The sequence below is a fragment of the Diceros bicornis genome, chromosome 22 (assembly GCF_020826845.1).
Source record: "Diceros bicornis minor isolate mBicDic1 chromosome 22, mDicBic1.mat.cur, whole genome shotgun sequence".
Lineage (NCBI taxonomy): Eukaryota > Metazoa > Chordata > Mammalia > Perissodactyla > Rhinocerotidae > Diceros > Diceros bicornis.
This window is the reverse complement of record NC_080761.1, coordinates 38,075,149-38,088,633: the sequence shown is the minus strand read 5'-3', so window position 1 is coordinate 38,088,633 and position 13,485 is coordinate 38,075,149. Positions and strand designations below refer to the sequence as shown.

Here is a 13,485-nt window from a genome sequence, read left to right as displayed (position 1 = left end):
CTCAGCACTCCATTTGGATACGGTCCTTCTGAATACCAGCGCTCCCTGCGGGATGTGTGGTGGACAAACAGCTGGCTTACTGGGGAGGAGTTCTGTTTAATTCGGAGAATTGAGGAGTTTGAGTAAGGGATGGTATCTCTGCCGCCTTCTCTGCTTTCCTCATGAGGAGGCTGGAGTCCTGGGAGGTCGAATGTATTGGCCGAGGTCACACGGTGTTGGCCAAGGTCACTCTGCTTCCCAGTGAGCTGAGGTCCTGGGCTCTGTGCCCGTAAATTATGTTTGTCATGCTGGGTGAAACCTCCTGAGTAAGAAAGGTCTGGGCGTTAGAGGATAGGAGGTGAAGACATTTTAAGGCGGGAGGAGTAAAGGCAGTTAACACTTTTGAGTACACTATTTGCTGTAAATATTCCCACATTCATCTCCTTTTCTCTCTTCCAAAAGAGGGCGCAGAATCTTTGGTGTGAAAAAGAGCTGTCGAGGAAACACAGTGAAGGATCCCAGCTCTGTCTCCATGAGTCCACTGATTCGTCCCCTATCTGAGAATTTAGTATCCTGTCAAATTGTATTTATTGAGCCTGTTTCATGTCAGACCTCAGATATCCCTTATCTCACTAGCATTCGTAAAACCATCCGGGGAGGTGGTTGGAATCCCCATCTACACATCAGGAAGGAGAGGATTCAGAGAGCTGGAACCCCCACAACGTCTGAGTGGAGCCGAGATTGAGACCCAGACAGGTCTAACTTCCGGGCCTAAATTTATGTTTCCCACTGTCCTACATTGGAAATGTACTACCTTACCACTCTCAGGTTGGAGTGAATCCTTCAATAAAATCTAACTCACTGAAATGTAATAGTTGCTTAATAAAAATGTGTTCAATTTACTTATGTGCTCAAAGTAATTGTTCCTAGTGAAGTGGCTGTTACTCTATATCTCCAATTTTCACTATCAGATCTGTGATTTTTGGTAAATATGTCTTCTTTAAAAAGAAGACAACTTAGGGCCGGTCCCGTGGCTTAGCAGTTGGGTGTGCGCGCTCCGCTACTGGCGGCCGGGAACCCCACGCGCGCATCGACCCACCGCTTCTCCGGCCATGCTGAGGCCGAGTCCCACGTACAGCTACTAGAAGGATGTGCAACTCTGACACACAACTATCTACTGGGGCTTTGGGGAGGAAGAAGGAGGAGGATTGGCAATAGATGTTAGCTCAGAGTTGGGCTTCCTCACAAAAAAAAAAGAAGACAACTTATACAGGGTAATATTAGAGCATTTCTCTGTCACAAGAACAGCTATAGAACTATTTTCCTGCTACGCTTGGAGAATGTGTGAAATTATTTTCAATCTCAAGTGATGAACGTTTAACCTTTACGCCCCTAAAATAAAAATTTCTAAGGCGCAAATTTCTTCTGGCAGTTGATTTTTACTGTTTGTATTTATTAAAAATGTAAAAACTCTATTTTATTTATTTTTTGTGAGGAAAATCAGCCCTGGGCTAACATCCACGCCAATCCTCCTCTTTTTGCTGAGGAAGACTGGCCCTGAGCTAACATCCGTGCCCATCTTCCTCCACTTTATATGGGACACGGCCTCAGCATGGCCTGACAAGCGGTGCGTAGGTGCGCGCCTGGGATCCGAACCTGGGCCACCAGTAGCGGAGGGTGTGCACTTAACCGCTACGGCGTGCACTTAACCGCTACGCCACGAGGCCAGCCCCCAAAAACTCTATTTTAAGTAAAGTTTGCAGACCTCCGGTTTTTTAGTAAGTGTATCCAAAAAACCCAGATTTTACAAACCTGGGCAGGTTCGGAAGATGAACTCTGTGTCATGTTCTTTTTTTCTTTTCTGTCTGCTATATTTGAGAATTATGTTCATAGTCTGATCTTTTTAAATCTTGGGAAGGTCACAGTCTGTTCACTGCAAGAGCCAGGTGCAGGAGGGAGCCTGACTGGTCTCTAGTGGATGGGCCCCAATGGCTTTCCTTCCCTTTGATTAGGAGCTCTGTGGGTCACTTAAGTTTTCGCAGAGAACTTGCTTTGATATTAATCCTTTAAGGGGAGGTATGAGTGATGTTTGGCCCCTTCGGACCCAGTAATGTGGTTGCTGAAGCTGAGTTTTGCTTTTGACTTCAGAGGCTTTCAAGGCATTGATGCTCCCTCATACTATATGAAATTTTAAAAAATGTAGCATTTCATTTAAGAGCAATTGGCGGTAGCCCTTGGGATCCAGTTGTGGAGTTTAAATGCTCCAGAAGGCCATGGGCCTTCTGTTTTGAGCTTGACAAATAGATTCCAGAGAAATGGAGGGCAGATGTGAGCAGAATGAAAATTATTCCTGACAGATGAGCTTAGGGCACATATATTTAAAAAAAAAGTTCTTTGCCCAAACTTTCTTCTAAAAGTCACTTAATAGACACGTAATAAAGGCATATTTTAAATTAGTTAATCCTCATTTAGAAAGATCAACCCTTCATTGAAATTATAGTGGGGAACGATGTTACTTAAGTTTACATATTTCTAATATGATTCCTTTGACTAGCAATGTGCTTTCTCCTTTTACATGTGAAAAAATTTACATCCAGTATTTGAGGAATTGTGGTGTGTCTCTATGATAATGATAAAGTGTGACAACTGATGTCAATCTGGTTTCCCATTTTGATCATGTGGATTCACCAGGGGTGAATGTCATGCAGAGGGGTGTGTGCAATCCTTAGGACCCGATACCCATGGCTCTTACTCCCTGCCCTAGTCCCAGGGGAGTTGGGGCATCTTCTTCGTGTGTTATCTCCCTGGGAATGGTCCAGATGTGCCCCAGAGCCAGGCATAGAATCTGCGGCTTGTCAGAGTTCTAAGCAGCTCTAGGGTTCTTTGAGTCCATGGTACCTAACACACAGCTTCCTTGATCAGTAGAATGGAATGTTGGGCGAAAGCTCTGGGGAGGAGGGTCTGCTGCTATGGGGTGGAGTTGGTTCTCACTGAGGAGGAAGGTGTCTACAGAGCCCCAGCAAACCTTGTCATCCCTTCCTAAATAACAACAGTTAAATGAGAACATGGTGGCATCAGCTCACAGACCCATGAAGTCATCCATATGAGAGAGGGAAAAATGGAGGAAGAGGCAGAGGAGGAGGATGAGGAGGAGGAGGAGGAGGTAAGAGGAGAGGAAGAGGCCCTTAGAGGAGTGATTCAACTTTTTGGATTTGTGGTACCTAGTTTTTTTTTTTTTTAATTGATGTCATAATAGTTTATACCATTGTGAGATTTCAGTTGTACATCATTGTCAGTCACCATATAAATGTGCCCCTTCACCGCTTGTGCCCACTCCCCAACCTCCTTCCCCCTAGTAACCACCAAACTGTTCTCTCTGTCCATGTGTTAATCTTTCACATATGAGTGAAATCATATGGTGTTTGTCTTTCTCTGTCTGGCTTATTTCGCTTAACATAATACCCTCCAGGTCCATCCATGTTGTTGCAAATAGGACGATTTTGTCTTTTTTATGGCTGAGTAGTATTCCATTATATATATACCACATCTTCTTTATCCAGTCATCTGTCGATGGACACTTGAGTTGCCTCCTCTTCTTGGCTGTAGTGAATAATGCTGCAATGAACATAGGGGTGCATAAGCCTCTTTGGATTGTTGATCTCAAGTTCTTTGGATAAATAGCCAGTAATGGTTGTGGTACCTAGTTTTAATTTTTATCATGTTCCTTCCTACTTCCTCTTCCTTCTTGGAGTAATATTTGCCACATATTCCTTTTCATGCCTCAAAGTAAATTAAAATTCAGATGTGGAGGCCTGAAAAGTTTGTAAATTTATTTGGTCTCTTTGGAAATTAATACAAAGTATTGAAATTACTGCTGTTAATAGCATATTTGTTATCTTTATTCTTTGCCTCTCCCCATTAGGGATAAAAAGAATGTAAACATTTTCTTCATTATTATCCTCATTATTTAAGATTCTTAAATAAATATTTGTTAAGAACCTGCTGTCACTTAAATGCACTTGCGTGCATTTTTGCTACTCAGAAGACAACCAAGTTAACAAATTAAGAGGAAAATTGTTTAGAAAAGCCTTGGTTGTTGATGCAGCACCCCCATCTCCTTTCCTTGCTTCTGTGTCCGTTTCCGTGACCAGGGTCCTCCATCCATCTGGGGTCAGGGATGGTTTAGGCCTCCCCGCCCCCGGCCCCCAGCCCCCAGCAGGGAGCAGGCCCTGGATGCTAGCCTTGCATCTGGAAGGTCCTCCAGGGAATCTTTCACCTAACAGGGCTAGCCTATTTGCTAAATTGCAAAATGAAACTGCTCTGGGTAAGGACCTTCCGTCTCAAGATAGGAGTACTCAGTCAGCCAACACTTATTTGCTAAGAGTCTGTGAAGTGCGAAGCACTGTACTGGGTTATAAAGTGGATTCAAAAGGAATATGATGGCCCTTGATTCCAGCCAGGGAGTCAAGATAGGCTCTTGAAAAAGTCAGGTACCATTTTGATGCAACGTATGATTAGGGGCCGGGTGGGGCTCAGTTAAACATTTGTTAACTAGGCCCCAGGGTAGTAGCCCCTCGAGGCTGGCCCGGCATGGGAGTGGGGGAGGCAAATCCAGCAGCCGTCAAGAAGGAACTAAACACTGAGGCTTTTCTCTGAGTATGTCGTATTTGTCAGCGGCGTGAGCTGTCTTAATTTCCTTAAACTGGAAGGACTCTGGATGCTTCTCTGACTGTATGTGTTTCAACTGGAGTCCACAGGGTGAGCCTACCCAGTACTGGGAGGTTTAAGGGAAACCAGCTTATGATAATCCCTGGGGAAATGACAACCAATACTGGAGAAACGCTGGGAAGTTGATGGTGAATATGGAGAATCACAGAGACCATAGGTAGAAAAATCTAGTTATACCACACAAAGAATATATGTGGGTCTACTTAGTGCTGGGTGGGAGGTTGTTGACTAGCAGTCTGCTGCAGATCAAATGCCAAACCTAGGGGTCCTGATGAGACCCCACACAGGACAGGAGCTCCCTGAGGCAGTAGCAGGAAGGGGTAGAAATTGACTGGGCGTCGGGACCTAGAGAGACAGAAAGAAAGGAGGCCGTTGGTCCCTGGATATATGGTACGGGAGGTATGAGCAGACAATCTCTTTGACTTCTGGCATTCCATCTGCCAGGCAGAACCCATAGCAGTTTTCCCAAGGAGCTGGTACCCAGGGAGAGAGTGTGTTGTCACTATTAATGTCAAAGTATCATTTCTAAAAATTAGAAATGTGACTCTCATAAGGAGAGAAAATGAGGGGCCGGGCCCAGTGGCACAAGTGGTTAAGTGTGCGTGCTCCGCTGCGGCGGCCCGGGGTTGGCAGGTTCGGATCCTGGGCGCCACCGACGCACCGCTTGGCAAGCCATGCTGGGCGGTGTCCCATATAAAGTAGAGGAAGATGGGCATGGATGTTAGCCCAGGGCCAGTCTTCTTCAGCAAAAAAAAAAGAGGACGATGGACGGATGTTAGCACAGGGCTGATCTCACACACACAAAAAAAGATAGAAAATGAACACAGCAAAATTTTATTTAACCCATCAGTGAGGAAACTAGTGAGATGATAAACTGATTCAAAGGGCATTTGAGGAACTAGGTATTTATAGGCTAAAAAAAAGGCAATGTTAGATTAAGATTGCTGGGCTATATGTAAAACTGGGTAATGTTCTATGCGGCAATAAAACTATAATCTTTGAGGTTTTTCTACCATTTAGAAATCTACATGTAAAGTTAACATGTAACCTCACAGTGTCTGGGTTCTAATCAGATAATAAATAGCAAAGTCAAACATAAGTACATTTTAGAGAATTAAAGAATCCTTGGGAGGGCTTGTTCAATGATGCTGCAGAATGACCTTGAGAGTTTATGCCAACTCCCCCGCCCCCCCACTCCTGCCCAACTGCCTTAGTTCCAAGTTTGGGGGATAGTTTTATTAACATTAGAAAATACTTTGGAGTTAAAGAAATTTGAGATTAAATCCTAGTTCCTTCACTTACCAGCTGTGTAATATTGGGCGGGTAATTTACCTGCCGCTGGATTCACTTGTTGCAGATCGGAAAGAGCAAACGAGACAGCTTTTGTAAAGTGCCTGGCACATGACAGGCACGCAGTAAATCTTAGCTCTTCTTTTTATCTTTCCTCTTTTTAAGATGAAAAAATTTTCACCTTTTGTCTGGGCTTCATTGACAAGTTTTCTTTCTTTTTTCTCTCTCTCCTTTTTTTTCTTTCTTTCTCATCTCTAGTTTATTAGAATAATATCCTAGCATTCTGGTGGATTTTCTCCATTACTAATGGAGGTATTTCTATTCAATTTTTATTATTTAGCTAAATTTAAAGAATAGATTTCAACATGTTTTTAATTAAAAAAAATTTGCCCTGATTTATTGAGATATAACAAACATTTAGCATTGTGTAAATTTAAGGTATACAATTTGATATATGTATATATTGTGAAATGATTACCATAATAAGGTCAGTTAACACATCCATCACCTCACATAGTTCCAGTTTTGTTGTGTGCGTGTGGTGAGAACTTTTAAGATCTACTCTGAGCAACTTTCAGATATACAACGCAGTCTTGTTAACTATGGTCACAGTGTTGTACAGTATGCTTTTTTTTTTTAGAGAACCCTCTGCATTTGACAAAATGGAGAGATGTTACTTAAGTGAAGATGATTTCTAACTTGGTATTCTTTAGTTTCTCTTTTTCTGAGGGTGGGGATAGGAGTGTTTCTTGCTTGTAAAAGCCTTGTCTCCTTTTAAATGGAGAACCCGCTCAGTACTTCACTGTCTGCTGTGTGCCCTGCTCTGTGTTGAGGTTTGTGAGGAGGCAGATGGGTGCACAGAAGCCTTCCAGGTGCTTGCTCTCTACCTTCCCCCTTTCTTGGGAAGGGTCAGCCCAGGTGGGGTTACCAGTGATGCCAGAGGGACTGAGACCTGGTGTCTGGCACAGGCAGCTGATCATCACAGCCAGATTTGGGCTCCTGGAGAGGAGAGTCTCTTCCCTTCTCCACAGCCCCTCGCGTGATAACCTGTGTGCTGGCGTGTGGGACACTGAGCTATGATTCAAAATGACAAAATCTGTGATACCAAGAGCCTCTTCAGACTTTTGATTTAGAGAAAAGAGTCTTTTTCTAGTTAAGAATTTTCACAAGGGCCAGAGAAGCATCTTTTTACTTTTGGCTGTGGTTCTTTTGCTTCAGAACTAGCTGATTTCTCTTCCAGTGGCTGGTTTACGAGCTTCTGATTTTGTTCCAGTCACTAATCTCTGGAGAGTGAGGATAAGAGGGCATTGCCCTTGCCTCAACCTCCCTTACAGAGTATGGAAGTAACGTAGATCAATACGTCAGGGACCCCAAATTCTACACTCCGTTCTGCCACTACTTATAACTTTGTTTCTTCTTTCTAGTATTTACACAGTTTTTTTCCTTTTCTTTCCTAAATGCAGAGTCCCGTATAAACATTGTGCAATATTAATGGTCACGCAAGGGAAAAGTTCTGTAACCTACTCTTTCCTCATTTCTGTATCATAGCTCTAAATGAGGTGATGTGATCAGAGCCTTGAAGTCCAAGCTCAGTTCATTCATTCACTAGGCAACGTGTATTTATTGAGCAACAACTCCGTGCCTAGCCCTGGTGATTTTTCTGTAAACATGGTAAATAAGAACCTGCCTTGATGGAGGCAGATTGTAACCAACTTTACAAACAAGATGATTAGAGGTTATGATAAATATTATGAATGAAATAAATCAGATGATGAGAAACTATATGTAAGCTGCTATTCCTAGTAGTTTAATTAGGGTTATCAGCATAGTCTCTGAGGAGGTGGCTTTCTGATGTGAAAATGGAAGGATGAGAATGAGTCAGCCATGAAAGAGTGGAGCAAAGATCATTCTAGGAAAGAGGCAACAATGCAGAGAGGTGTGGGATGAGTTTGGCTTGTTCAGGGAACAGAAAGAGAGATCTGGGGCTGAAGTGGAGTGAGCAAGGGGGTCGGTGGGTAGAGAGGTGATCAGAGGCCGGCAGGGCCATTTAGAGCTCTGTAGATCATGGGAAGGAGTTTGGGTTTATTCTAAATGCAATGGAAAGCTCTTGAAGAAGTCTAGAGCAGTGGAATGGTGTGAGCTTATTAAAAGAAGAGAAAGAAAAGAAAAGAATAACCACAGCTGTTGTAGAAAAAATTGAATAGAGGGTGTTAGGCTTGGGAGAAGGGTGACCAGTGAGGTCCTTGTGCTTGGGCTGCGGTGATGGTGGTAGGGATGTAGAGAAGATGCTTTGAAGGTTCAGCTAGGTTATGGTGGGTCCCAACTACCTGGATGAGGAGCTTATATTTGATTTTTATAGCCATAGGGAGCTTTATGTATGTGTGAGTTTGTGAGTGTGTGTTTGTGAGTGTGTGTATGACTGGGAGTTTATATGTGAGACTGTGAGTGTGTGAGTCAGTGTGTATGAGTGTGGGGTGCATGTGTGGATTTGTGAGTGCATATGAGTGAGAGTGTGTGTGTGCAGGGGGCGTTTTCTCCTGTTGTAGCTTTTGAACAGACCAGTGGCGTGAAAGAAAAGGCTATCTGTGTGGTACAGATTAAAAGGATGGTGGCAGGAAGACTAGCTAAGAGGGTAGTGAAGTTAGATGTGAAGCGAAGGCCCAGAGGTTGCTAGCTTGGCTAGCCATGGGAAAAGAGAAGACTAAATTGGGCAAGTCCTGTTGTTTGTTTTATCCTGTATCTGGGATGAGTGAGACTGAAGAGTGAAAGATAACTCTATTAAAGAAGTCACACTCTCTTCAAATTAGCCCAGTTTGATTACTAACTGAATATTTTACTAGTCTTAATTATAAAAAAAAATAAATGAGGGCTGGCCCGGTGGCTTAGCGGTTAGGTGCGCACGCTCTGCTGCTGGTGGCCCGGGTTCGGATCCGCGGCGCACACCGATGCACCGCTTCTCCGGCCATGCTGAGGCCGCGTCCCACATACAGCAACTAGAAGGATGTGCAGCTATGACATACAACTATCTACTGGGGCTTTGGGGGAAAAAATAAATAAATAAATAAAATTATAAAAATAAATAAATAAATAAATGAAACCTCACTTAAATTCATATGCTTGGTTTCTCTGAAAGGTATTCCATTAGTGAGAGTTAAGTGGAATGATTCTACTGCATTCCACCAGAACTCTCCCTGCTCTGCCCTGCACACACAGACAGACTCACTTTCTTTTTTGCCTTTAGAGTTCTTGATTCTTGAGAAACTCATTGTATTTTTTGTTCCCCTCCAGGACATCTTTGAAGATGCCTTGGAAACCATCTCTGTGTAAGTAGTAACATAATAAAAAAAAAAGTATGTAGTAAAGAAAAATTGATGGTTCTCTTATATAAAATGTAAATATTTCATTTTCATTTTTTTGAGAGTAGTGACTACTGTCAGAAAAAGTCACTTCTCTGTAATTTAAGAATTAGGATGTGATTATGCTTAAGAAAGGATGTATCTCGTTACTATCAAATATATTTTTGAGTATTATTTCTTATAACATTCATTTAACTAAAATAAAAGAAAAAATGTTTTCCAAGTTAAATTTTATTTGTTCATTGCTAACCCTTTTACATCTTGTCCATATTTATTTACATAGGTAGCCTCATATTGTTTTAAGCATTTTTTGTAAGCCTACATAGTTTTCGTAATGATTTTAAGTGACATCGTGTTAGATCAAGTGGAACACCACAATTTATTTATCATTTCTCCATTGTTAGATGTTTAGGTCGTTACCGATTTAAAAACTTAAAACTAAGTAATGAATGTTTTCTTGCATATAGCTTTGTCATATTTTTGAATTATCTCCAAATGTTAACTTCACAGATATAGAATTACTCGATTAAGAGGGATCAATATTTTTATTGCTCCTTATATGATACATCTCAAATCACCTTTGTGTATTAGTCAGTTCTGGCTACCATAACAAAATACCACACACTGGACGGCTTAAACAACAGAAATTTATTTTCTCACAGATCTGGAGGCTGGAAGTCTGAGATCAGGGTGCCTGCGCGGTCAGGTTCTGGTGAGAGCGCTCTTCCTGGCTTGCAGCTGGCTGCCTTCTCCTGTGTCTTCACATGACAGAGAGAGAGAGCAAGCTCTCTGGTGTCTCTTCTTGTAAAGGCACTGATCCCATCATGAGGGTTCCACTCTCAGGATTTCATCCAAACCTAATAATCTTCTCCCAAAGGCCTAACCTCCAGATACCATCAAATTGGAGGTTGCGGCTTCAACGTGTGAATTTTGGGGGGACGCAGTTCAGTCCGTAGCACTCAAAAGAGTTTGATCAGTTTTACTCGGTTATCCAATACCGTATAAGTGAAGTGATTTAAAATGTAGCAGCACCATCACCATATTTGAAACAGTTTTGTACTTAAATAATACCTAATTGTTTTAGTTTTTAAAAATTTTATTATTGTTTAGTACATTGCATTTCCTTTTGTATGAATTCTAGTCTTCTTTTGCCTGTTTAACTTTTTTCTTAATGTTTCTCTTACATACTTATGAACATTAAAATATATATACACTTTAGTCTTTTGTCATATTTGCTATAGATATTTGCCCCCCATTGCTATTTTTCTTTATGTTAGAGTTACAAATTTTGTATTGTCCAAAAGTTTTAATATTTATGTTGTTAAATGTTTGTTATCTTTTTTAAAAAAACTTAATTGTGATTAGGATTTTTAAAAAATAACCTGTTTATTTTGGAACAGTTTCAGCTTTGCAGAATTATTGTGAAGATAGTACAGAAACTTCCTATATACCCCACAATAGTTGTCCCTATTATTAATTTCTCATATTCGCACGGTACATTTGTCATAATGAATAATCTAATATGGAAGCATGATTATTAGCTGAAGTCCATATTTTATTCACATTTCTTTAGTTTTTATTCAGATTTCTTTGGTTGTTACCTAATGTCCTTTTTCTGTCCCAGGATCTCATTCAGGACACCACATTACATTTAGTTGTCATGTCTCCTAAGGCGCCTCTTGGTTGTGACCGTTGCTCAGACTTGCCTTGTTTTTTATGATTTTGACAGTTTTGAGCAGTACTGGTCAGTTATTTTGTGGAATGTTCCTCAATTGGGATTTGTCTGTTTTTTTTTTTTTTTTGCTCGTGGTTAGACTGAGGTCATGTGTTTTGGAGAGGAAGACCAGAGATATAAAGTATCGTTCTCATCGCATTATCTCAAAGGTACATGTTATCAGCGTGGGTTACTACTGTCGATGTTAAACGTGACCGCCCGGCTTGAGGTCAGGTTTCTCTGCTGTAAAGCTACTCTTTTTTCCCGTTCTCTTTTCATACTGTACACTTTGGAAGATAATTGGTTTGTGTGATTAAAAAAAAAAAAATCACTTTCAAGGTGAACATATTATCCACTATCCAGAAATCTTAGGATTTTCCGCTTCTCCTGCTGTTCCACTCTTGGTGGTAGGAGCTGAGCTCGGGCTGTAATGGGAGACTGCAGTCCCGGAGGTGGAAGAGGATCAAGCTGTGGGGGCTGGGAATGGGGGTTTGCTAGTGGAGGCACTGCTGTTCCCAGCGGGAAGCTAGAGTGCCAGACACACCAGAAAGGGGTTCAGGTCTCACAGATGAAAACAGGTCAGACTGACGTCATTGACACGACCACTGGGCGGCACACATTATCCCTGGTGTTTCTCTGAGATTTCACTGGCTGCATTAGACTGGCGGTGGCTTCACCTTTGGGTCTGAAAGGCACTATCAGCAATTTCTAACGTCTGTTAGTTTTTAAAAATCAAATCGTAGGTAAACAAACAAGCAAACCCCGAACTTGACTTCTGGTTTCCAGTTTCTCATGTAAGGAGCTTGGAAGTCGCCACTCTGTCCTAACAACAAGAGCTGAACAAACTGAAAAAAATCCGTAACTCATTTTGGATCCATAAGAAAGGGGAGGACACAAGGCAAACCGCTGCCCCCAATATTGGAGACAGACAGGCGTATACAGGGAGTCATGGCTTACCAGAGCAGAGAGACTCAGCAGTGGAAGCCACCGTGGGAACCAGTGCCAGGGTTGGAAAACCTTAACTGTAAGTGATGAATTGCTGGCAGCTCAGTGTGAACAACTCTGAGAGTTAAAAACTCAGTCATAGGGAGGGCCCTCTCCCCCAATATTGTGAAATTTATCTCCAGGACCTCTACCAGATTCCCACAGTAAATATCAGAAAAATTCCCTTGAGCTTCTGGAAAAGGAACCATTTTGAAATATACCAGAGCACTCTGTTCTTCTTAACCAGGTCTGCCCTCAGGGGAAACTAGTTAACCACTGCCTAACTTGCTGGGGTATTATCAGAGCCTAAGTGACCTGGGGAAGGGAAATACCCGACTCCAGCCCACTCTAGCCACCCTGTCCCACCTGAGAGGGGAGAAAACAACTGAGAAGCATTTGTGAAGTTCTCAGTCCAGAGGCACAGGCTCTCTAAAAGACTGAGACCTAATCATAGGACTATAGAACACTTCCATCTCACCACCCACACCTCACCACCACATCACTTAGGGCCTATTTACAGCAGTTCCTTTATCCTGTATGTCATGTATGGCTACAAAAGTTACAAAGCATCTCAAAAGGCAAAAAACACAATTTAGAGAGACAGAGCAAGCATCAAAGCCAGACATGGCAGGGATGTTGGAATAATCAGAGTGGGAATTTAAAATAACTATGATTAATATGCCAAGGGCTCTAATGCATAAAATTGACAGCATGCAAGAACAGATGGGCAATGTAAGCAGAAAGATGGAAATTATAAGAAAGAACCAAAAAGAAATGCTAGAGATGAAAAACACTGTCTTTGATGGGCTTATTAGTAGACTGAACACGGCTGAGGAAAGAATCTCTGAGCTAGAGGGTATATCAATAGATATACTGAAAAACTGAAAAGCAAAGAGAACAAAGACTGAAACAAACCAGAACACAATATCCGAGGACTGTGGGACAACTCCGTAAGGGGGAACACCAGAAGGAGAAGAGAGAAAGGAACAGAAGAAATATTTGAAACAGTAATGACTGAGAATTTCCCCAATTCATGTCAGCCACCAAACCACAGATTCAGGAAGCTCAGAGAACACCACACAGGGGAAATGCCCCCCAAAATGGCACCTAGGCATGTCATCTTCAGACTATAGAAAATCAAAGATAAAGTACTAAAAGAATCCAGAGGAAAAAAATACCTTACCTATAGAGGAGCAAAGATAGGAATTCTATCAACTTCTCTTCAGAAACCATGCAACCAAAAGAGTAGAGTGAAATATTTAAATGTTGAGAGGAAAAAACCCACCAGCCTAGAATTCTGTAATCTGTGAAATTATCCTTCAAAAGTGAAGGAGAAATAAAAATTTTCTCAGAAAACAAAAACTGAGGGAATTTGTTGCCAGTAGACCTGCCTTGAGAGAAATATTAAAAGTTCTTTAGGGCTGGCCTGGTGGT

The 13,485-nt window shown here is 41.9% G+C and overlaps 1 protein-coding gene across 2 annotated transcripts in view; it reads left to right on the top strand.

Annotated features, from left to right (window-relative positions):
- TTC39B (tetratricopeptide repeat domain 39B) overlaps nucleotides 1–13,485 on the top strand; it is a 129,807-nt gene that overhangs the window by 21,660 nt on the left and 94,662 nt on the right. Inside the window, exon 2 of one of the 2 annotated variants that reach the window (XM_058565823.1) lies at nucleotides 9,286–9,320. The exons of the other annotated variant lie outside the window; for it this stretch is intronic. Coding sequence (XP_058421806.1) covers nucleotides 9,286–9,320 — 35 coding nt within the window. The remainder of the gene's footprint in view (nucleotides 1–9,285; nucleotides 9,321–13,485) is intronic. 2 annotated transcript variants of the gene reach the window in all.